General features: G+C 41.1%; 3 protein-coding genes across 4 annotated transcripts; 2 read left to right on the top strand and 1 right to left on the bottom strand.

Moving 5' to 3' along the window:
• Positions 1-1,236: 1,236 nt before the first annotated feature.
• Positions 1,237-5,007, top strand: LOC103701075 (IST1-like protein). The gene is made up of 7 exons (XM_008783031.3): positions 1,237-1,362; positions 1,467-1,599; positions 2,926-3,029; positions 3,104-3,275; positions 3,681-3,821; positions 3,976-4,103; positions 4,214-5,007. The coding sequence occupies exons 1-7, from the start codon at positions 1,277-1,279 to the stop codon at positions 4,794-4,796; spliced, it is 1,347 nt and encodes a 448-aa protein (XP_008781253.1). The 5' UTR covers positions 1,237-1,276; the 3' UTR covers positions 4,797-5,007.
• Positions 5,008-12,669: 7,662 nt separating this feature from the next.
• Positions 12,670-13,838, top strand: LOC103701074 (auxin-responsive protein SAUR64-like). Its single transcript, XM_008783029.4, has one exon. The coding sequence runs from the start codon at positions 13,193-13,195 to the stop codon at positions 13,634-13,636; it is 444 nt and encodes a 147-aa protein (XP_008781251.1). The 5' UTR covers positions 12,670-13,192; the 3' UTR covers positions 13,637-13,838.
• A 4,060-nt stretch (positions 13,839-17,898) lies between these two features.
• LOC120104230 lies at positions 17,899-22,655 on the bottom strand. 2 transcript variants are annotated; one of them, XM_039115038.1, is made up of 3 exons: positions 22,220-22,655; positions 18,478-18,555; positions 17,899-18,390 (listed from the first exon to the last, which is right to left on the bottom strand). In XM_039115038.1, the coding sequence occupies exons 1-3, from the start codon at positions 22,354-22,356 to the stop codon at positions 18,351-18,353; spliced, it is 255 nt and encodes an 84-aa protein (XP_038970966.1). In that variant the 5' UTR covers positions 22,357-22,655; the 3' UTR covers positions 17,899-18,350. The 2 variants fall into 2 exon arrangements, with proteins under 2 accessions (XP_038970966.1, XP_038970965.1); XM_039115037.1 differs by having other exon boundaries at positions 17,899-18,555.
• Between the last annotated feature and the right edge of the window lie 3,214 nt (positions 22,656-25,869).

Raw genomic sequence — 25,869 nt, 5'->3', positions numbered from 1 at the left:
AATAAAGTCAAAATAGAAAAGCTCACGGAGTGTCAATAGCAATTCTCCCTCCCCAGACCAAAGGATATACTCTGAGTGATAGGCCGTGTAGGCAGCCACCCAGTCAGCCGCCCCGTTGGCTTCTCTGAATACATGCTTGGCTTGGAAGGCCCCTCCATCTCTCATCATCATCCCTATGCTCGGATCAGGGGGTGGTTCGTGCTCTCGCCCCTCGACCCCCTCTGAATCCATCCGATGATTGTGGCCGAGTCGCCCTCCAAGATGATCGAACGAGCCTGCAGCACCACCCACGCATGTGAAGGCCCACCCAGGCTGCTCGCAACTCTGCCCCTGGAACCGATATGTCAAACAGCTGGCAACCACCTGCCGCCACCACCCTGGAGTGCGGATTCCGAATCACAAAACCTGCACCACCCCATATACCGCCATTCAGCACCGACTCATCGAAGTCGACCTTGAGGAAGCTCGGAGGTGGGGGCTTCCGAGTGAAAAATACCGTTTGGGAAGCTGCCGAAGCAGAGGGGAAGCTCCAGGTGTCTCAAGCTATTAAAGGTCTATCTGAAGGGTGGGTGGGCCCGATCTCCGTAGCGTGTGCCCGAGTAAACTCCGCAACAAATCTCGGTGACACCCTACGCTCACCGAATATACGAGCGTTCTTTACCAGCCAGATCTGATGTACCGTGCAAGTTGCTCTAATAACCTTCTGATAAGTCCGTAAACTGGCCAGCTACTGTCTCATCACCGTAGAAACTATGTCCTCACACTCCAAGCCTCCTACGGGAACCCTTAAAACAGCTAAGTTGCTTAGGTACCTTAAAAAAAAAGGAAAGAGATGACCTCATCGGATCACTCTCGGCCCGACTCCCCCACCCCGCCCCCTTTTCTGCTGCCGTTCTCCCGATTTTTACGCTCAGCGCGAATGACCCGATCCGACTCATTCAAAATGGCTCCAAGCCCAGTGGGCCACCGCTACGCATCAAGAAAATCCTTTTTTTTTTGGTAAAAGAAAATCTTTAGTTACCGTTACAACTCCTCACCCCCACTTTCCACACCCTCACCCTGTCGTCTATCGAATCTCCCGATTTTTACGCTCACCGCGAATGACCCGATCCGACTCATTCAAAGAAAGGAATGGCTCCAAGCCCAGTGGGCACCAGCTACGCATCAAGAAAATCCTTCTTTTTTTTTCGGTAAAAGAAAATGTTTAGTTACCGTTACAACTCGTCACCTCCCACTTTCCACATCCCCACCCCCCCGTCTCCTGTTCTCCTCTAAGATGCCTCCCGAGAGCAAATCTCCCATCGACAAGCTAATGGGTGCGGGCGCCTCCATGTTTCGCCGGGGATTCAACTCCTCCAAATGGTACGACCACCATCTCCTCCTCCTCTTCTTGTTCTTGTCATCAGCTCTTGTTTGGCTTTAGTTTTCTATGGAGATGATCTCTTTCTAACGATATGCAATGGCAGCAAGACGGAGGCGAAGCTGGCGATGGCGAGGATAAAGCTGCTGAGGAACAAGAGGGAGGTGCAGGTAAGGCAGATGAGGCGCGACATCGCCATGCTTCTCCAGTCCCGCCAGGAGGACACCGCCAGGATCCGGGTATTTTCCTCATTTTCCTTCCTGAGCTCCTGCTTCTCCAGTTTAGAGTTGGCATCGTGCTCTGTTATTTTCTCATGTTCTCTTGTTACATTTGCTTCGGTTTCCTATATATGTAGAGAAAAGACAAATCTTGCTTTGATCAGGTCTGGGATCTAGTCTTCAGTTCAATGGACTTTGTGCTAGGTCTGTGATTTTTTGGTTACGGGAAGTTTAGTTTGCTCTATTGAGGTATCCGATGGCCAGTTAAACGGCCCATGGATGGGATTAAGGTCGAACCGCTCCTCATGCGAACTTTCCTATTTAGAATTCTGTTATCGTTAGCCAGACACCAGAAAACGCTCAACTTTGGGGGATGCGAACAAACCCGGAGATACTTAGCAAAAGCAAGTGACACCATTAATTTATGCTTCGTGATTACAGTGACTTCCTTAATCCTTCACAAGACTCATTGACTGGTTTGAACTTTTCCCCTGTTGCACTCACTAGGTTGTACCAGATTATCCCGTGCTCACTGGGGAGAGAACACGCTACTGTTAAGGACACTAAAACAATAACGGCCACCTCCTCTGAGAAAGATTCTTTGAATTGTCTTTCTCCTTCTCCTCACCTCTTTCTCCTTGAGAATTGTCACATCTGAAGAGGGGTCCAAGGTGAAGCTAGGCTTCCTTTGACAGCTCTCCACAACATTGGAATTTCAGCCTCTTCGAGATTGAGTACTTAACATATGAAATCTTCCACAGCTACCTGTATGCTGCCAAGGATACTATAAGGTTCATCTTGCAATCAATCAATCTTGATTTGCTGAAAACAAAGTTATCCTTTTTTCTCTTGTCGACCTCTTCTATAAAGTCAAACTAGCCACAAAAAAAAAGCTTGAAACACCTTCATGTTCCAAAAATGAATAGGCCTAACCTTCTTCTTTCTCATCTGGACCATGGCATATCAAGGCCTACCATCCCTGTATCAAGCATTGTATTGTACCGGCCGATGATGAATACAGTTCCAATTCTCAATACTTGAATTCTTGGTACCATAATATTTGCAATAGGCAGGCTACTTTAAGTAACTTAATAGAAGGTACACCTAAATCCTGGAGACGCAATTATACTTTATCCATCTCCCAAAGCTTATAGAAAGGTTGCCTCTCTGTCCATCAGCAAATTCCTTGGATTTTGAGAATTAGCTGATCTACATGCCAGTACATTTTAAAACATGTAATCAAACACAAAAATTATCTTACAAATGGACTAACAGAGCTACAGAAAGAGTAAGAACTACTACTCATTTAGCTTGATATGGTCAATCTGAAATGAAATAATTTTGTAGGTAGAACATGTGATTAGAGAACAAAACGTTATGGCGGCCAATGAGATCATTGAACTTTTCTGTGAGCTGATTGTGGGGCGCCTTCCAATCATTGCAAAACAGAGGTTAGTTTATTTTCTGCTCATTGCTTTTCAAACTTTATACAAGTCAATGCTGATTTTGGCCTTCCATTTGTCAGGGATTGTCCCACAGATTTAAAAGAAGGTATTTCTAGTTTGATATATGCTGCTCCGAGGTGCTCGGAAATCCCAGAACTTAGCCGAATTCGTGATATCTTTGAAAAGAAGTATGGAAAGGATTTTGTATCTGCAGCAACAGATCTACGACCTAACTCTGGTGTGAATTGTATGGTAATTATTCTATTAGCTATTCCAACAGCCAATGGTGCTATGATATTGTTCAATCCTCCCAGATGTTTCTTTTTCCTTTTACAGCAGATACTATCACAGGGCTAACTTGAAGCCTGGAACATGAAATGCTCGATTTTTGACACTTCACAAAATGCTTTTCCTAATTACCATTTTTCAGCTTGCAACCTGGCTAATAGATGCAACACTATCTAGGGCTAATGCATTGTTTCCTTGACTAATAGATGCTATTATATTTTATAGCACTATCAGAGCCTGGAACATCCACTGCTTCTTCTGTCAGATAAACTGACATAGCTAGTTCTTTTCTAACTGCGAAGTCCTACATAACAGTATTTGCATTTACAACTACATCATGCTTAAGTAAGTTAAGTTCTCTTCCTGCAGCTGATCGAGAAACTCTCTGTTAGAAAACCTACTGGTGAAGTAAAGCTGAAAATCATGAAGGAAATAGCAAAGGAATATCAGATCAAATGGGACGCAACAGAATCTGAGACTGAACTTCTCAAGCCCCCAGAAGAACTTCTAGTATGATTGCAAAGCTCTCTATCCATCTCCCTAACCATGCATGCACACACCTGCGCATATGCATGTCTATGTTGGGTGTGTGTGCGGCATGCAATTGATCACTTTTGCATTTAACTTGTGTGTACACGGCAATCTCTTATGGCAAATTTTACAGGAAGGGCCTCGCTTGTTTGTTAGTGCCTCCAGCATCCCTGCGAAGCCTACTCATCCACCAAGCAATGTGCAACTGAATAAGCCTACTCATCCACCAAGCAATGTGCAGCTGAATAAGCCTACTCTCAGGTTTCCCTCTCTTCTTTTTCTTTTTTTAGTTGGCAACCTGACTGGTTCTCAAGAAGCTCGCCACTTGCAAAATTTCCTGTTGTTTCTGACATCAGATCTAACAATTGCAGGGAGGGTTCTAGTATGCAGTTCAAGGATACAGCTTCAGCTGCTCGAGCAGCTGCAGAGTCTGCAGAGAAAGCTGTTTCTGCTGCACAAGTTGCAGCATACCTTGCCAAACGGAACTCTCATCCATCTGATCATAAAGCAGTTACTATTGACACCAATGCAGATGGAGTGCAAACAAGATCTTTAGATTCTTCTGCTCAATCCTCTGTGACAAATGATTCTTCAGTCAATGAGTTCAATTCAAGGAGCATGAATATTACCAATTGGGATGATAAAAAGATTCCTAGAAGGAACAGTTGCACTGTGCGGAAGGTGAATTCAGATATAAGGTTTGATGACTCAGATGGATTAGAATCAGAAATTGATGAAGAAATAGACTTGGAAACATCAACAGAAACTCACCCTCCTCCTAATCGCCCTCCTCCTACACTGCGTCGGCATAGCGATCACTTTGAAGAAAAAAATCCTGCTGATGATAAATCAAATACAGGCACGGTCAACTCTATTTTTCGAGTTCATCCAAAGTTGCCCGACTATGAAGAACTTGCTGCTCGCTTCGAAGCACTCAAGCAGCGCAGGTCTTGAATATATGTAGTTGAAGTAAAGCCTCTAAAGTTGCATTAGATGTATCTACATTTATATTTCTGAGGCACTCAATAAACAATTCTTGAGTACATTTGATTAAAAGCAAAGTCTATAGTGGTGCCATTTGCATCTCTATTTACATATTTTGTTATGTAAGTTTTGGTCGGGAACATACTTATGAATGAATTCATTGGTGGTTAATGAGTTTTAAGATGGTTAAGTTTGAACTCGTTCTTATTTGTATCATTCATTGTTTTTGTTATGCAATATGACATAAAATGCTATATATACATTTATAGAAAAGATATGAAATGCTAAAAACATATGATAAGTATGCACGAGTGTCTTAAGTTTTTAACTGCCTAACTTAGAAAATAAATGATGATGCTGATGAATTCGAATTTCTATCTGTTGTTCTGCCATTAAAATTTTATCATAACAGCTCGTGATCATATTATTGTCATCAAGCCCTATATAAATGTTCTCTTCTTCCTTCAAAAGCCTTTGTCATATTTACATTTCCACAATTTTATGTGATCAAGGCATAAGATCCAAATATTCTTTTATTCAACAACTCATCAATATACATAAGTGAAGGATGACACTACTTTTCCTCCAGCAAAACTAAAGATTACACCTTTAGGCCCATGATTGATAAATAACACCTACGATACATTTTATAAGCCATATAAAATACTCAAATCAAAGTACAGTATTTTTCTTACCCAACAGTATTCCGAATTTAATCAGTTCCGCTGATAAATTCCCAAATTATGGCCAACAGATATTGAAGGGTCTCTCTTCTCTATCCACGGCTCTACGCTCATAGCTCCATGCTCTGCTCAGAGCTAGAGAGAGCACTAAGGGGTCGACAATGACTTAGAGGTTGACAAGGTGCAGAATATCACCAGAGATTGGCGTTTCCCTCTCCCGTGCTTCTTCTCCGCCGCCAACACCCGCCGGCCGACCAGCTCCTCTGCCGGCGGCAGTCGAGGAGCAGGTCAGGGCTCGTGGACTGATTCCGCATAGACATTCTATGTGGATCGACGAGCTCCCCGAATCCTCCTACGGTTCGCGTCTCTCCCCCGAGTCCCTCATCTCTCTCCGTCTCGAGCTCCCCGAATCCTCCTACGGTTCGCGTCTCTCCCCCGAGTCCCTCATCTCTCTCCGTCTCGAGCTCCAAGTCTCTTCTCCCATGGCGGCGGCCGCAACGGCGGCCCCTCGTGGCCGGCAACCGCAGGGCCGGGGGGTCGACGACGAGAACCTGGTCTTCGAGACGAGCCCCGGGGTGGAGGCCATCACGAGCTTCGACCAGACGGAGATCCGCGGGGTGGGGGATCTACGCTTATGGCTTTGAGAAACCCTCCGCCGGTCAGCAGCGGGCCGTGATTCCTATCATCCAGGGCCGCGACGTCATCGCCCAGGCACAGTCAGCATAGAATATCTATGCGGAAACAGTCAGCATAGAAGGAAAGATGTCGATCGGAACCGTCCGGACAGCCTGTCTATGCGGACATGATCCAAATAGGACATTCTATGCTTAACCTATTCGCATAGACCGTTTATGCGCACGCAGCCACACTATGTGGAAACTGTCCGCATAGAACAGTCTATGCGGAGACCTCCGTATAGGACATTCTATGCGGACCTGTCCGCATAGATATTTATGAGAATCGTTTATACGGAAACCTCCGTATAGGACATTCTATGCGGAATCTGTACGGATAGAATTCTATGCGGCAACAGTCCTCATAGATATTCTATGCGGCCACGGCCGCATAGAACGGTTTATGCGTCCAGGTTCGGCATAGAATATATATGCCCTTTCCGCATAGACGTTCTATGCGACCGTTTCCATATAGTGTTATGTCGCATATATATGTTATGTGGACAGTTCCGGATATCATATTTTATGCGTCTTTGTCGCATATAATATTCGACGCGGGCATCACCGCATAGACTACGTATGCGGACCGATTCCGCATAATAATTGTCCAGAATTATGCAGCTGTTTCCGCATAATGACTAGCTAGAACCATGCGGACTATTTCCGCATAATAACTTTACTAGAACTATGCGGCCTATGTCCGCATAATAACTTCTAGAACTATGCGGATTGTTTCTGCATAATAACCAGCTAGAACTGTGGGGATTGTTTCCGCATATACGCTTTATGCGGACCGCCCACCTCCCTAGGTCTACTAGTCGGCGCTCGATCAAGATCAGATGGTTTACGTTTAGGATAGGCCCCAAGGTCCGCAAGATGGCTTCTCCTCGCCGCCTCCACCAACGCCGAGCCCTTCATTCGCCGCTCCACCGCTCCGCGGAGCCCCGAGGACGCCTCGATACCTCTCTCCGCCGTCGATCTCCCTCCGAAGGTAAAGCTAGGCTACCGTTCAGGATTTGGGGAGGGGGTGCACGGCAAGGACCCGAGGTCGAGGAGGAGAACACGAAGGAGAAAAGAAGAATGGAATCCTGTGTTTTCGTTAGTCCTTTATGATGTCTTTCCATTTCCCTGTGTTCAATGACCAAGCGGCAAATAGCTTGAGAAGCGAGAAAGCGAAACACCAAGAATATATCTGAACATGTTCTCAGCTGTCATGACACGGAAAAATTGCAAAACATGAATCCCTAAGGGCATGACTTCATTTAGCCAACAAAGTTAACAATATACAATTTGTTCTAATCTAATTTTTTTCTTTTTGTAAACTAAAGATGGTCCCATCATTCATCCCAAGCTACAGGTAGAACAATGAGAAAAGTCTTAAATTTTTTGAACAATGAGATTAAGAACTAACATTGGATTGGTTCACTAGAAGGTCAGAAAAGCAACCAAATTTAGTAAGAAATATGCAGAAATTAGAAGGCGAATCAAGTAGGCCTCAGGTATGATGTTGAAGAAGGTTAGCAAGGATTATTTAGTGACTTGAGAAGCCTAGGAAAATGAACTCATCAGGTTAATATTTATATTGTGGAGAATTGCAGGAATTCTCTAAATTCTACACGTATATATGAATTTTCATTTCTGCGCTCTTGACTTCAGATTATTTAAGGAGCCCTAAGTACAGTACATGTGGCCTAGACCGTATAAGTGAAAGTATAAGCAAGTCAAGAATGGCTCAAGATAAGAATTGAGTCAAGGAACAAGTGAGAAAAAAAAGGAAATACTCAAGAAAATAAATGGATTAAATTGACCTGAATGGAGATTTCAACTCACGACCTTTGGCTCTAATACCATGTTAAACTTACCACTAGACATCAAAAGCTTAAGCTGTACATGTATGAGTTATTGGAAGTTGGAAATTGATGAGAGGTGTGAACCCAAGTAGACAGGCATATAGACATTACCGATGGCAGACACTAAGCTGCTCTAGTAGTCTTCTCCTTGTATATCCATTATCTGTCTCATTTTTCAGAAATTGGTCAATTTGAAGCTAAACCTTTTCTGTCACTTCAAAGACAGAAAAGTGTCTCTTTTCTTATTTTTCCAGTGGCAATACACCAAATTTCCAGGAAGAGGATTATGAATCTTCTCCTCTACCATCAAATCCTAAGTCATATTATGCCTAGCATATGAGAGAAGCAGATAGCAGACAATCTGATACCAGTCAATTCAAAACTGTTCAATATGCATGCTTTCCTACCGGTCTCTCTTGTCATCTCTTTCTTTATCCAAGTAGTCTTATGACACCAATTTTCATGGGTGGGTCTGTTTGATGCCATCAACAGATTTACAGCACCATAAATAATGAAAGCTTTTTTGCCCACACTAAATCTTTTCAAACTCCTCATTATAAATCCTTTCATGTCTCCCTATTGTATGATCCAATTGGATCGACCCATTATGGTGTTGTAATGCCAAGACATCATAAAAGTTGGTCCACAGTTTAGTTTAGTTTTTGTTTTTTCTTCTTTTTTTTTTTCTTTTTTTTTTTTGAAAAAATATGGCAGGCAATGCCTCCATCAGGGTTCAAGCACTGGGACCTCTGTTCAGTGCATGCTCTGAGAAGGGTCCAACCAGCGGTTTCAAGTTGTCTTGGCCGGTGTCTAGTTGTCCCATATCTTCAAAATATTTTAGACAAGAAACTCGGGAACACGTCTCGATCAGTAGGCCTATGGTTCACACCCTCGGCCAACAAAGAAAGTCCGCTTATCTTCTCTTTTCTAACTTTGTTGGCTACATTCATACCCACCGTGTGTGAGCCGCCGGCCCGCCGTTGTACAAAAAAGAAAAGAAAAGAAAAGAAAAGCCTGAACTAGTATTATTAGTCTACCCTCGTGTTTTTTCTGTAATTATTTTTCAACCAATTCTGGCATTTCTCAGCTAGAAAGGGTAGAAGATAGGAGCTCAGATGATATCCTTGATGCATTTATCAATATATTTAGTGGTCATTCCTCGGGAAGTTGATCATAAAAACTAGAACACCGAGTCCATCTTAGATCCAAAGTATTGATAACTCGAAACTTACGAACATGTGACATTATCATCATGATTAATTCACTTGTTAGATCTATAATCTGAGAATCATAAGAGCATTACACATTGTACAGATCTTATTTCGACTATTACCATAATACAAAAACTTGCGAGTCATATGGCAGCCATTTGAAGGTGCACTCAAACTATTTTCTTCAATCACAAGGAGCTTGCGATAAGTTTTGTTATCCAAGACAAGAGATTCTTCATCTTTTAAAGCCTTTAGAAGCAAGATGGGAGTCATAAAATCCGAATAGTCTTAACCCAGATGGTTGGCACCATCTCTCTCCCTCTCTAGTGGACTGGAATAGGATCCTAATTCTCGGGCCCACTACACACCACATTTCTCAGAAAGAATGAGGAAAAAGAGTTACATTCATGGCCTACTAAGCAAATGAAACAACGGAAATAAGGGACAAAGCCACATGAGGTGGCCCTTCACATAGTTCTCGTCAACAACAAGATCTATACAGCCATGCATCAATGTCTTGCTAGTTATTGCATCAAAAACAAAAAAAAATGCAAGTTGAAAATGCGACCGACAAGTTACTTGTGAAGTGTGAAAAATTTTTAGGGCAAGAAGGAATTGTTAGCTTTTGTCACTACTAGGGGAATCTTATCATCTTCTGACCTCTCCACCAGATTAAAACAGAGCCAGCATTATTGTGGTTCTTTTTTTGTGCTGTCCTGCCCATTTCATGAACCTGACCAAAGCCTGAACGTGGAACCCTTGGTTGTTTTCTTGTTGAACCGGCACACGATTTGCTTGCTATAAAACGACGTTGACCGTCAAAATTTAGGATGGCAGTCAAAAGGACCAGGCGTTGAAGTTACCCTTATACTCTTGAGTACGTTGACCGTCAACCGACGAGCTCTTCTCTATTTGTATGGGGTTGGCTATGTGAACTAAGAGATGGTAACCAACAAGTTTAAGATTGTAATATTTTATACTGGCACTTTACTGGATATTAAGTCTCTAGATTAATGTCATCAGAATTCAAAACAAAGGTACGACAAGATTACCATGAACACCTGAAAAGCTGATTCATCGGCAGTAAGTTTTACTTTAATGGTCACGCTGTCAAGTTTATGCAATCAGTAAATCTGGTGGACAAAATAGGTGACAAAAACTACTGATGTCACCAATGATTAGTTTACATAATTTAACGAAGCTATTCGATGACATGATATAGTGAATCATTTCAACTTAGTTTATCTATAATTTAACCACCACCTTGGTTCTTGATGTATATATCCTTTTATTGCTCTCATATAATTCATGATGTCGGGTGAAGAACACACCGAGAGACATGATGCATGCATGATGTGCTTTTTTTGGTGGCACGCTTGCGTCGTAGCATTATTCTTTCAAAATTCAAACACTTGTACTCGAGTGCAACAAACATAGAACGCCAAAGCCCATAGTGATTGATTGCAGCTTTCATCTGTAGCTGGGAGACGTTGCCTTTCTTTCTCATCTTGTGAACCGATTCTACCATCCCCAGTCGAGCCACAAGAGAATGTAAAGTTATAGCCATATAAAATGAAAAAAAAATGCCTCAGTACCCATCTCTGTCCCCACTATCTACCAATGAAAACAGTGGGATCCTACAAGATTCTAGTGGCTTAGCAGCCAGAGGAAAAGAAATAAGCAAAAATGATTACCGTAGTAGCTGGGAGCGAAATAGAAGCAGCCTAAACCGTGAAAGCAAAGTTATGCACGTGAGGCAATACAAGCATGATGGAATGCTGCATGCGAAGGTCTAGTAGCTGAAAGCATCGCTAGGTTACGCTCTGACGTGAATAGCATGAGGCACGTGGAATCCTGTGTGTATCTATGCAAAGACCATATTGTAGGGCTAAATACTTCTCTCGATGATGGATAGATAGCTAATTAAATCTTGTGGTGCCATTGGAAGATGCAAAGTAGTACGGATCCAAAGCTGGAGTCAGATCGAGAAGAATGGTCCAGAGGCTGAAGGCAACTTGCGCCTGATAAAGCCATAAATGACTGAAGGAGCCGCGCCCACAGTGCCACTCGCCTAACAAGCCCTCCAGGCCCACCCGTTCCCTTGGCTGATGGTTTATGGCTTTATATTAGTACGGTGCCGCTTTCTTGAGAGAGCGGCATAGTTTGGAGGGTACTCTGAATGGTTTGACAAACAAATGGTTTAGTTTGCCTTGGTGAGGAAGAACTACTTAGGTGGCTGAGAAAAGAGAAGTGCTTGCTTCCATCACCATGGAGGTACTGCTTACAAGGTTGAGGTCATGGTAGTATTTCCTCTCCAATCTTAGCTTGTGAGCTAGTCAACTTATTGTCTTATTGTCGCAATTATTTGACAAGTGAGGGAACTTTGGCCTTAATGCAGGCCAATTTCAGAGAAAAAACTATATACTTAGATTACAATGTATGTCGGACTACAAGCGGATTCTATTGGCCTGGTTTCGACCCAGAATTAATCCACTTCAATCAAAATTGAAGTTACTTTTATTAGGATTCAGAACAAAAAATATGACTCACTTTCAAATATGGATTCGGTCTGGTCATTGAGTTTCCAGTTTAAATCCGAGTTGATCCAAAACCAGTATGCTACATATTTCCTATTTCTCTTTGAATGTAAGAAATCAATTATTCTGTAATAAAATCAATGTAGTTAGCCATTATTTTTTTATTATATTTGTTTGTAGTTATCAATCAACTTTTATATATAATAGATCGTTGATAATGTGTATATGTTGCTTGCTATTATTTCATTGCATGATATGTTTGTGATATAATTAGACAATCAATTTACACATATTTACTATGGTGTGTCTTTGAATTATTTTTACTTGATAGAATTAATGCACCTATATATTGGATCAAACCCAAGTGTAGTTGGATAAAGTTTGGGTTCAGATGCCTTGCACTTCTGCCGACAGGGTTTGATTCGGAAGGGCATTGGCTCTCGCTTCGATCCATATATATAAAATCCTGGTTCCATGACCAGTGGCTCGGTTTGCCTGGGGGCTAGACTGTGGGCCAAATAGGGATGGAATAAGCTTTAAGATAGATGAATGGGGAATAGCCCCTCCTAGCCTCCACAAGAGAGAGAGAGAGAGAGAGAGAGAGAGAGAGAGAGAGAGATAAAGGCAGGAAGATCCATCCATACTTAATTACTTAGTCAACATACTTAAGGATGCACCACTCATGATCAGCTGAACCCATAGGCCTCTAGTTGATAAGCAAATAGGTGTGACCATTGGAACAGCCCCAAGTATCACAAGTTTGAGTTCAATTTTTGTAAGTCGATTCAAATACAGACCGGATTTACTGTGTGCCCATGCCTGAAGTAAAGAGTGCAATTTTACTTGCAATAACGTGAATCACGAGGAGCATGCAATAATTTTGCTTTCCAAAGAGAAAAAAGGGTAATACATGCATGGTCTAAGCCAGAAAAAAAAAAAAAAGCAACAAAAAAAGGGACAAGATCACATGAAGGTGGCCCTTCAATATATAGCTCTCCTTCTGGACATCGATATCTCGTAACACTGCGACCGACATGCCACTTGCATGAAGGGACTACGTACCTAGATAATATCACTATCAATCTGAATCTTATCATGTCTCACCTCATGAGTAGTTCTGTGCTCCATCTACCGAACTAAAGGGGACCAAAGCCCAAATTAAACGTGCATGCAACCCCTAGGGCTGTTTTCTTCTCCAACCAGCACATGGTTTTCTCCCTGTCAAACCCATAAGGGATAAGTTCCAGTAAGGGATAAGCACTAGTTGCCATATGAACTGCCTTCCTTTGCCTCTGTATATAACTCACCACCTTCCTTGCCTTGCAGTCTAACACAATCAAATCCTCTAAAATCTATTATCCTACTTCTTGTGTCCCAGAGGCCAGGTTCCCACTAAGCCCTATAACCAGCTATGCTCAACACCAAGAAACTTGTGCGCATGGTGCGAAGGTGGCAGAGGCTGGCTGCCTCGGGAAGGAGAAGGATCACGCCGGCGGGAGCTGATGGTGCTGCTGCATCGGAGACGAGCAATTCATCGGTTGCGAGTAGAGGCCATGTCTTCGTGTACACCGCCGACGGGAAGCGCTTCATGGTCCCCCTCACGTATCTAAACAGCAGCATCTTTCGAGAGCTCTTCAGAATGTCGGAAGAAGAGTTTGGATTGCCAAGCAATGGACCGATCACATTGCCTTGTGACGCTGCCAGCATGGAGTATATCGTCTCCTTGCTTCAGAGCCGGGTTTCTACAGATGTGGAGAGGGCTGTGGTTGCTTCCATTGCTAAGAGCCGGTGCACAACATCCTCTCTGCTTCCACGAGGAGACAACCAGCAGCAGCTGATCCTCTATGGCTTCTAGCGTCGTTCTGAAAGTCCCTTTTCCAAGCATAATTGTAAATATAATTTTCATTCAATGAAAAATAATTTAACTTTCTAAAGCAGAGCTTTAGAAAAATATGCTAGACCTAAAAATTTATTACAACTACAATATCTGTGAACCAAAACGATCTCATTTTATAATAGATAACAAAACTGTTCCAATTACAAAATATTAATTCCAACTAGTATCAGTGATGCTCTATCTAATCATCTCTTCCATCTGTGATAAAATCTTTGAGTTCGAATTGAACTCGGATTGGTTTTGGAGAGTTGCTGTTTCCGCCAAAATCGGGGAAGAAGGAGACTCCCAGCCCACGAGCCCAAAAATATAAGTAAATTGGCATATAAGTATGTGAGCATAAGGCTTTCCTGTTCGTAATCCAGGTCCTATGGGTGCCATACGGCTTTCTGAAGGCATATGCAAAGAATAGTTATGCTCGTCGTCACTTCTTATTCCATATTTTATTATTCTCCATTCAAAGACAGCCTAGCACGAGTTACATACATGAGGCATATGCATCAAATACAACAACGAAGAGCTAAACACTTTCGTGCATAAGTCACGGAAATTCTGTAAATAAAGCATAAATATAACTTAGCTAGTGAACAGTTGGTGAATGGCCCACTTAGGAAGAACTCCAAACAGCAACTTTTTTCAAAATTTTAGGACTTGCCTTGCTATTGCATACTGGTGCTAAATATTTTAAAGCTGAGACGAACATTTTGACTATTTGCAGCATGGGCTCACATAACTTTCCCCTAAGTTGCCCTTAAATTCTTGATGCTACCATTAAGTTTTCCTTCCATGATACTTCTACTTTGTAAATGCCAGCCAACGCATGGTTTTTGATGCACATTTTGATTTGCATGCGACATGGTATGACTGGAAGTGATTTCCAAGTTTTGCACATGAATAAATGTACGGATAGAACTGAACATGGGCTTTAGTCATGCTGGTAGCAATGTGATCGATCCTCTTTCCATTTTCTACAATATACTAGGCAAACCTTCACTCTACTAGCAGGCAACTACAACATCATAGAATCCTTTTTACCAATACTGAGTTTTTTCACTTTCAATCTGCAACTCAAAGTCCTTGTCCCTTGTGAACCAACATGTATCTGTCACACTACGTTAAACAAGAAACAAGAAGGTAAACCAAATGGTTGGTCTGCTTACGGGGGATGAAACAAATGTCTTGTATTCATCTCTATCCTCTAAAACAATTAACAGGGTTAAGTCACTTGAGATTGGATACTGCTATGATCTTAATAAATTTTGATGGAACTTTGTCCATTTTTTTGCTTTGAAAAATCTGTAATTAATTGAGAACATCGAAATGGAACCACTGCGATATGCAGGCAAGTGGTGGGGTAACGAGCAGACGGTGCCTATGAGCTCCTGGAAATCGGAGTTTATCACGGGGCCAAACGCCAAAGGCTGCAGGTCTGCACACCACTTGCTTGCCAGCCCATGACCTAGCGGTGCCGACATCGTACTCTCTCTCTCTCTCTTACTTAAGGAGGGGTTACTCCCCACCCACCACCCTATACTGATCCCACCTTACCCATGCAACTACTCAATCATTAGGACTGAAGCAATTATACAATCCAAAAAAAGATATTCCATGCTTCGGTTTCGGAGGCTGGGCTGAGCTAAGAGCGGTATAGGCCGGCTAGAGATGATCAAAAACTAGGCCGGGCTGCGCTCGGATCAGGCTTTACAGCAGAAATTAGGCCCGATGGCTATGCCCAGGCTCGGCCCGACCCGACTGTCGGGCTTAAATTTTTGTCCAGGTCCGACCCGACTTTATAAATCCGACCGGACATGCCTAATTTTTTTTTCTTTATGTGGAATCTGAAAATGGATCAGAATAGCCCAACACCTTAATGAGCTCTCTAAGGAATTATGTATGATTCCCAGCTTAATGGGTGCCATATATAAAACACGGGCCGGACCGAGCCGAGCCATTTTTAAAAGTTCCTAGACCTAGCCCGATTTTTTGGTCGGGCCGCTTTTCCTACCCAGGCTCGACCCATGGGCCTTTTTTTTAATGCCCAAGCCCGAAAAATTCTGGGCCGAGCTGGGTAGGTCAGAAGGCCCGTGATCAGCTCTAGGCCAGGTTGAGCCATGCTCAACGCATGTTGCACATTAGAGCAGTACTACTTGAGCGTTATTCGACCACAATTATCGGCTAGACCTAGAAAATCGCCGGCGATATAAGTGAGTGACACCCCGTGCTTCGAGACATCCGAGCCATGATTAGTGGCAATGTAATTTTTCAAGCCAAGCACGTCCACAGAAAGGCCAACGGAACTGTAGACTGGATAGCCTCGTACGTGGCCAACCACTTCAGAGGTGTCCTATGGGTCGGAAAGAGTGAGTTGCCTAGAGCCTTCTGGAATTTGTTGTTTTTTTGACTTTTTTGGATGTGTCTGTACTAAAACTGTACGAGTCACCTGTTTCAGCACAAAGGAAAAAAAAAAAGTTTCTGTAGTTCCTCTTAAGTATCTTCAAGTTGACACAATTAATCACTTCAATTGTACAGGCAATGTCATCATTATGTATGCAGAACATATGGTTACATCATCCTTAATTTTTTAAGTCAGTATCTCAATCACCCATAGCTGTAGGAAATCCTAAAACCAAGTCCCTGCTGCATATAAGCTTCTATAAGCTATAAATTTATCCTTATGCTTCAAATTCAGTTACAAGTATCATTAGGAACGGCAAACGAGCAAGCAATTCGTGAAATCTCGAAATCTAGCTCAAACTCAGCTCGTCTTTAAAAAACGAGCTGAACTGGAGCTATACTTATATTACTTGAGTTGGCTCAGATTAGCTCAAAATACTAATATATAAATAGTTTAAATATAATATATATATTATTTTAACTATTATTAATATGGATAAAAGTAATATAATTATTTTATGGTAATTTATTATGACCTAATATAGATAATATAGAATAGAATGTATTATTACTATAAGTTTAGCATACAATGAATATTATTACTCCAAATTATATAAATGATAGTCTAAAACTCAATACAAACAAGCCGAGCTCAATACAAACATGCTGTTCGTGAGCAGCTCGAACTTGGATCAAAATTAAATGCTTGAGCTGAGCTCAATACAAACAAGCCGAGCTACAGTTAAGCCCAGCATGTCTGTCTCGTTCAAACCTCCCATGAACAGACCACCAAGCTATCATGAATAATTGCCACATACGATTTCCGTAGCCTCTTTTTTTCGCCAGGTAAGAAGCATTTTCTCTAGCATTCTTGTATAAGGTTGATCATTTAACGAGGTCCATAAGGCTGGTTTGGCTCCTGCAACGAAAAATTTGAGTGGAGAAGGTATAATAGGACAGAACTAGCTGATTTGCCTCGTTACTCTATCCAACTGGAGGCTAAATGCTATTAAAGTTGATTCAATTTAGCAAGGTTTGGCTCCTGCAACGAAAAATTTGAGTGGAGAAGGTATAATAGGACAGAACTAGCTGATTTGCCTCGTTACTCTATCCAACTGGAGGCTAAATGCTATTAAAGTTGATTCAATTTAGCAATGCCAGAAGGTTTTCCTGTGCTGCGAGCTTTGCTTATCCATTGCTAAAACATTTGTTGATGATTATCACATTTGTTTATAAAAAAAATGCAAAAAAGAAAAATCAGAAAACGAAAAGGTAGATAAGCAATGCTCTGGCGCAGAACTTGGTTAACTAGATCAGAGGCTTTCCAATGTTTCTACAAGCAAAATTATCTCGACAACAATGTAACAGACAAATTATCAATGAAGTAGAATTCTACTTTGCTTAAGTAAATGAACCAAGATACAACATATCATGGTTCATGCTGCTCTAACGGATCCAATGATGCCAAAGGCAAGAAGATAAATGCACTAGTCATCCAGAGGTGGGAAGGACTTGATGGATGATCTGAGGTTTCGAATGATCCTACAAGTATCATTCCACCAGTATGGGGATATTAACCAAAAGAGCAGCAATGCGTGCAGAGAGAAATGTAATGGACAAATTATCAATAAACTATCATTTGACTTTGCTTAAATATATCATTCAAGAAAGAGTAAATAATGGCTGATGATGTTCTAATGGATCCAATGGTACCAAAGGCAAGAAGATAGATGTATCCATCATCCTACTTTAAGAAGCAAGGTGAAGCCACCAGAGTGAATTATAAGAGAGGCGCATCTCTGCAAATGTCTGTTTTTGGACATGCAGAATATACCAAGCTGAATAACTCATTAACAGAGCATAGTTTGACTTAACAGTTTATACATTTGCTGGAAAGAATTAAAGATAATTGGCTTCCACCATTGAACTAAACTAATCATCAATTTCTAACTCATCATACAGTATATGAAAAAGGTTTAACAATGAAAGCAAAGACTGCTTACTTAAGGTAGGGCCAAATACATGAAATCTTGCAACGATACAGACCTTGAATGCAGCCTTGCAAGTTACAAGCAAGCACTTGCGCTGAAAATTGCAAAGGGGCTTTGTTATACTTCCCTTGCAATATATGTTTAGCATTATCTTCTTCCGAGTGTTCTTTGAAAGAAAACATACACCAAGATGGAATTATATACCAGTCAAAATTTTCAGTCACAACACCAGGAAACGATCTTTTGCACAGACGTAAGATAGCCTTTCAAAAGGTTGGTTGCCTATAGTTTTACATTGACAATGGCAGCAGCATTCTTCGCTTACTTTTCCTGTTTTGTCTTACTTGCTTTGTTATTTTCATGCAAACAAGAATAAGAGTTGTAATGCATATCAAGGAAAAAGCAAGCCTCATATACCGGAAATACAGAGCAACTCCAGAGAAAACAAGAAAAGCAAACATCAACAGCTCCCATATCACAAATATCACATCCACCCTGCACTCAAAAGATAGGAACATCCATGGAATCAGAACTCTGGTATGACTGAAAGGATTGGTAAAATTCTATAAATTGCTGCAGAACTTTACTGCATTTTATTTCTCTGATTAACTTATATTATACAAGTCTATCAGAATAGTACATTTTCTAAGCATTTGGCTATACAAAGAAAAAAGACTAATCAGTAATTTATTTTAATTTAATCAGTTTTCTCAGAAAAAAGGAAAGCAATATAAAAAATCAGTCAGCAAAATATTCAAGGACTGGTTGACATGACGGAGAAGAGTGATATTGACAAAAATGCAGCATTGATGATGGTACATAACAAGAAGGGGTGACACAACAAGTAATAAGTCAGAGAAGGCTGCAAACCTTTAGATATAATTGGCAATTTTGACATGGTAAATACAATTCGCAAATCATGTTAAAACTCTTTACCTTAAATTTAAGAGGAAGTTTTACCAAGATTGGAAAAAAAATAGAATTGCAACCAAATAACAGAATGCCACCACAAGGTCATTGAATCCATCATAAGTCTCCACTAGATGGACTGGAGCTCCTATATGGGCAACCATCAAAAGTTCAAGTGCAGATTCTCTATATTAATTAACAATCCAAAATCCCACATATTTAGGGAGCATTAGAGCAAAAGCTTGTGATAGTGTCTATCCATCAAATTAATAACTACTGCCCTTTTAAACATATCCATGAGTATTTATGAGATAGTGATGTACTAGGCGGACATGGATTCTAATAAAGAATCCCTTTATGCTGTCCTTAGAGCTTGGAATTATCTAAAAAATGCATTGTAGAATCCATGCACCACAATAACAACAATAGATCATATTCTGGTCACCTTTAATGCTAGCAGCCTAGGTTACATCTTTGGCCCTAATGTTGTTCATGGTGGTAATTTTAGGAATCAAGGATTGTCGTCTCGGAATCGGACTCCGTACCGGTATCACACTAGCATAGTGTCAGTATGGTACAGTATGAGAATTTTTTTGGCGTACCGAGTGTCGGTACGCCATCCGTACCGGGTACCCCAGTTCAGGCTCAGTACGCCACCCGTACCAGATACCCCCGTTCAGGCTCAGTACGCCACCCGTACCGGTACCCCAGTTCAGGCCGGTACGACATACATTGTTAGGAATAGTCAATTGATATGATCCTTTTGGCATTCTTCAGCAACCTAAAGTGCTTCTCCATGCTGTGTGCCATGTTTGTGTTGTCCTTACCCCTCTCCCTATTGATCCATAGCATGTTCATGTCTTCCACCATCACCTTCACCACCCCCTTTATCAACTTAAGGAGCTTTGTGATGAAGAGATGGATGGTGTAGGTCCCATCCCAATCCAAATAGGTTTTGAGCAAGGGGCGTAGTGTCATAACCTACCACCCTCCTCCAAGATAATAACATACATCTAGTTCCACATAGCATTAAAGTCATGCAAGTCTCCCACGCCCTCCATCCCATGGAACAAAGGAAGGCATCATTGTAATTGTCCCACACCTAGACCTAGGAAAATCTAGCCCGGCTTGGTTTTAGGCAGGCCTAGTAAGAGAATTTGGGCCACAAAAATTGGGCTAAGCCTAGAGTTTCAGGCTTAACCAGGATCTAGGCAAAGATTAGGTTTGATAAATTTCTATCCCGGCACAACTTATATGGCTCTTATGTTAAAATTATATGTTAAGATATATTATATGATATGATATAATTGTGATGGAATACATTATAAAATAAGTTTAAAATTTAAGTCTATAGTACATCTTGTTTTTAAATCTAAACCCAGAATAAAAGGTAAAGAGGATTTGGCCCCATTTCCACCCATCCTCTTTTGTTGTGACCAACGAGTTTCCTTTCTTACATTTTGTTCAAGAGCCCTTTGACCACCCGCTCTGACACTTGTACTCTCCTTTTCTTGCACACTAATGCTCGATCAAGGTCCAACCTATGATGGAACCACCTTCCCATGCTCTCTATCTCTCGTGCAAATCTTGATTCTCTCCTAACCGAAGCCTAATCTATGCCAAGACCCTCAATCCTTTTTCCAGTTCTCTTTGTCTTGCTTCAAGCTCAACTCTTTCCATGGATAAGTCCAAACATGCTCCCTCTAGTATTCATCTCAAACTTCTCCCTAGCCTAAGCCCATCCCATGTTGGAACCCTACTCCATATCCTCCTTCGATAGCCTTCTAAGACCAGAATAGATAGTTAGGCTATTGAGCCAGGTTTGCATATTTTGTAATTGGGCCAAGCTTGAGTTTGGGATTTCAAGCTCAAAATTGGGCTAGGCCAAACTTAGGCCAACTGTTCCTAGCTTGATGCTAAACACTGACTTGGACCAAATCAACAAATACCTAGGTCTATTATGCCAACTGATGATGGTAGATGCAAAATAAGTGGCAAAGGGTCTGTCCACAGTAGCAGATGAGTTCCCCATCCCCAAATAAATAAGTATTGACCACCTCCTAACTGATCAGCCCAAAAAAAAATGTTATGGGTGGCAGCCAACCAGAAGCAGCCACCATTATGCTATTTAACCTTACCTAGGACAAGAGTACAAGTAGGCATTGGTAGCAACTTAAGCAAATTAGACTTTCCTTCAGAGAAAACCAACAAATAGCAAATTTTCTAAGAAATACATTTATATTCCTCATGCAGAAATTATGGAACCCTAGCATAATACATGTTAAAGCATACGTGTACAAAATGGCACCCAGTATGAGGCCGTGCATAAAATCATGCCCAAAGGCAGGGTCCACTAACCTCGTACTGCAAAGACAATACATAGATCATGATCTATTGTTTGTGCAAATCAACTGTTGACCAACACCCTTTGCATGACTAGAAATATAACATCTCTATCAAATTGCATGATCAAAACTTCTCTCTGTCAGTTGTGGCAAATAAATAGGATTTTATTATTTTAAATGAATACTAGGCATACCTTTTTCGCCCCGAAGTGTCAAATTTTTCATAGATGCCTTTTTCGCACAATGACAAGAGGCATCATGCTTCAATCCACTCCTTACAGGGGTAAACAGATAATTTTTTTTAAAAAATTCCTCAGTTTTGATAGCAACCAATGCAGTTCAATATATACTGAAATAATGTAAGAAGTGGTGGGCAAGTAAAAGATATGGAAAAGGGAGTATAACAATAAAAAAGGATGACAAGACGCAAAGGGATTGCATTCCACCCTTTAAGCATAAAACCTTACTAGCTCACACGATCTCAAGTTCTCAACTATAACAATTAGAACCGAGCACAATTACATTAAAACAATTCTAAAAACTAGTATCATGTCACTATGTACTGGCCGTCCTATAAAATGCTATGGCTCTGTTGGAATTTTTTCCCCCTTTTCTTTCAAAGAGTAAAGCTCGACGCGTTTTTATACCCAGAAGGAGAATCGGTGCCTTAAACAACTCCTAGATCATTCTGATCCATTGTTTGACGGATCCTCAGCAACACAAAACTCAAATCAAAGCAGCAAGAAAAGCTACAGGTCTACAAATCGACAGGATGCAATTTAATTTTCCTTCGTAAAATGGATCTAAACAACGATAGCACTTGAGAAATCAACATCATTTTATTTGATACAATCCAAACCCATCTCCTAAAATAAAGCGGCAGTGAGGGTAGCAAGCGGGATTACCTTGAAGAGGCATTGGACGAGGAGGAGGAGGAGGAGGAGGAGGAGGAGGAGGAGAGGAAGGAGGCGGTGGCCCACTCATACTTGGAACGAATCTGGTACTCCCGCAGCTGATCCGCGAGATTCGAGCGCGTTATCATCTTCCCGATCTGGAAGCACCCTCGACTTCTGGATGGAGGGTATCTTATTCTTCGTGGGCGAGAAGAAGCATCAAACAAATGGAAGAAAGACACCACCAATATTTCTCGCTTGCTTTAACGATAGATCTCGATTTCCCTTCTCTTTCGTTCTTCCTCTTCGTGGCCGGCCAAAGGAGGACTCGGGTCGAACGGTAAGCAGTGATGGGAGAATTTCCCTCCGCTTAAAGCCGGGGAGAGACGGAGGAAGACGACTCAATCGGGCTTCCCTAAGCCTTGCCGACCGCACTGTTGACCGATTCCGTCTAGGCCCAGGCCCACTATATACCATGCAGAAATTATACAGAATACCGATACACCAAACTGACTCTCTATCAAATACACCAGGGCACCGGAACATATTCGGTACTGAAATTGCAAACCTTACTTATGATTATTTATCATATAATCTCGAGTAATTTTTTTCAACAAAATAATTCATCAATTTTATAATAAATTTTCAAAGAAGTTAGTTGAACTGATGTTTTCGATCGTCATCTTTGTTTTTGATGTAAAACAATTTTATAATTATTTTGGTAATAATTCAAAAGGAGGAATGCCCATATTTTCTTCAAATTATAGCTTCTAGTTAATTTAAAATTTGATGGTTTTTTGCCTACATCCAATAATAGTAGGAGATCAGTATAATAAATGTTAAATGCTGTGCATCTGTTGGCATGTATGGTTTCTGTATCAATATGATGCTTATTGCTGTATATATGCATGTGTGTGTATATATAATATATATAAATAGCTATTGGATGTGTACATATTGAGGTACAAATGAGAATCATGCAATTTCCAGAACCAGTAATCTGAACTTGGTGATTCTTTTGTCAGGTTATTGGATCATTACCTATCATTTAAACACATAAGCAGCGATTGAATTGTGGTATCAATATGAGCAGCATAGTTACACAGAGAATAAGATCCTAACTTTAGATAAGCTAATGCCCTAAGATCAAAAATGTTCATGATCTCCGAATGTTTCATAGATTCGCACCAAAAAGGGACGACATACATGTAATGGTATTTCGTAGGTACAAAAATTTTAAATATCCGGTATATTTACCAATTGTTGTCAAAGATGAATGCAACCACTTGCCACCCTATGATTTATAGACAGTAATATGGCTGCTTTAGATAAGCCGGCACTAGACCCCCCTTGAGGTTCAGCCCATGGAAAAACCATGCTTTTCCAAGGCAAAATATTCTACAGCTGAATTTGACAAATGAAAGAAGCAATTATATGCTGCCAAAGCGTCAATCAGCACCATGCTGTTAGCAAACAACTGGTTTCAAATAATGTTGTCAGCAAAGCATTGTGAAACAAGTGGTATAATCATTGAAAGCATTCATATAGGATAAAAATTACCGTCACCAAATACATATTAGTTATCCACAAAAATATGAACAAGAGGCAATGTCGTTAAGATTATAATATGACAAAAAGAGCATCACCTTCTGATAGTTCCAGATTCTACTTATTTTTGATTGGGTGTTTGCCGGTGGGGTTTGTGGGCAGCCAGCATATCTGTGCTCCTGCCATCTTTTCACATGTACATGCAAGTGAACATGTGGAAAGACAAATGGTACGCCGGACACGTCCAGTTGGTTACACTCTCAGGTGCGGGTCAAGCTCAATGTCAACTGTTAGATTGGTGGGCCGTTTAGATCTTTATAGATGGTGGGGTTTTTTTTGGCGTACTAAACCCAGACGGGTATGCCTAACTCTCTTCTGTTGGGCTTTTTTTTTTTTTTAACCTTATTGGCACATCTTATAACTGCATATGGTTATATGGGAGTTCAGTGTAAAACACTCAGTATTTTGTTACTTCTAACTTTTTAATTTTATATTTTAATTTTTTTCATGACTGTATCTGGCATTATCTAATATCGTTAAAAAATTAATACATTTTAAATTAAAAATAATTGAAAATATTTTTAATAGGTAGTTGTATAATAAAAATATTTATAAATTAGTCACGATGAAAAATAAAAAAATAATTTTAATAAATATGATTTTTATAAACTGCGTCGAAAAAACAGTTATATTGAGGACATTTGTGTTTAAGGTATAAAAATAATTATAAATTTATGATGGTATCCGCATAAATTTAATTTTTAAAAGGATTTCCATTAAAAAAGAATCCAAAAAGAAAAACAGTTACTCGGACTCGAGCGCAAGATAAATCAAACCTAATGAATGTCGAGGTCCGCCGCTCGTCGCCCCATCTCCTCTAGCTGCTGCCCCCTTCGCCATCCCCATTGCCCTCCCGCCGGAGCCCCAGCCTCCTCCCACCGCCTCGCCAAGGCCTTTAAAACGGCCGAGCGCTACTTCCGCTCCGGCGAACGCCTCCGAAAACAATTTGCTCTCAATCCAAGCCGCATCCACCGCTGCGATCGCCGGAGGCGTCCCTATCCCCCTCTCTCCGTCGGCTGCCGCCACTACCTCCGCCGTCGAATATCAATCCTCCACCTCACTCGTCGCTCTTCCCACAGTCCTGGTGAGATTTATCTATACACCTCAAAGGAAACGCTTGTTGTCTTTTTTCTCAAGGAAATGGAAGTAACTCGAGACAACTCCACCCTTCTAATGACCGTATTTCGAGTTACTATCTCCGGTCTTGATTGATAGGTGTTTTTTTTTATTTTTTATGATGTAATTTCAAGTGTTTATTCTCTCCTAGACATTTGGAAATGGTTAAGAGTTAAAAGGAGTGGTTTGAGAAGTTTTTCCGGTTTGTATAAAGGAAGAGGGTAGTGATCAGAAAAGGAGGGAGCTGGAGAAGGGGGAAACGATGAACAAGGACAAGATTTTTAAGCTGGCGATAGGGCTTCAGGGGGAGGGCAAAGACTGCATAAGGATAGCAAGGGGAGGGTGGAGAAGGCCTGCAGTATTCCTACAGGACCGCCGCAACAAGAAGAGGGACATGCGCTCCCTCTGGATCGAGCGGCATCAACGTGGCACACGCCTGCATGGGGTAATGCTGAATTATCATTTGCTTTGCGAGAAGAAATGAAGTAAAATAATTATAAGATGGCCATTTTATTCCTTGAATTATATAGTTCTTATTGTTATTGCTGCCAGAAGTTTGTACATTTTCATCGAACGTTTGATGTTTACCTTGTTCCGGGTATTTTCTTACCTGGTGCTCCATAAAGGGGGCATTATGATAGAGATTGCATACAGAAATATGACAGAATAGCCTGAGATAATCATTAAATAAAAAAGAGAGCAAGAGAGAGAATGGTTCAGAATTTTGTATCAAATAGAAAAAAAATTTATTAAAGAGTGGAGAATTAGCATGATAAAGATGGCCAATAGTTTATTTGGTCAAAATTAGGGAAATAAGAAACTTGGATCATATAATGTTCTTCTTCTTCTGCCAAGTAGGATATTGTATAATATTTGAAGGGGCTTTATCTGTGAGATGAGAATCATGAGATGCTCATTGTTCCTCTTTCAAGATAACA

The sequence above is a fragment of the Phoenix dactylifera genome, chromosome 17, assembly GCF_009389715.1.
Source record: "Phoenix dactylifera cultivar Barhee BC4 chromosome 17, palm_55x_up_171113_PBpolish2nd_filt_p, whole genome shotgun sequence".
In the NCBI taxonomy this organism is placed as follows: Eukaryota; Viridiplantae; Streptophyta; class Magnoliopsida; order Arecales; family Arecaceae; genus Phoenix; species Phoenix dactylifera.
Note: the sequence above shows the minus strand (reverse complement) of the source record. Positions and strands in the feature narration are given on the sequence as shown.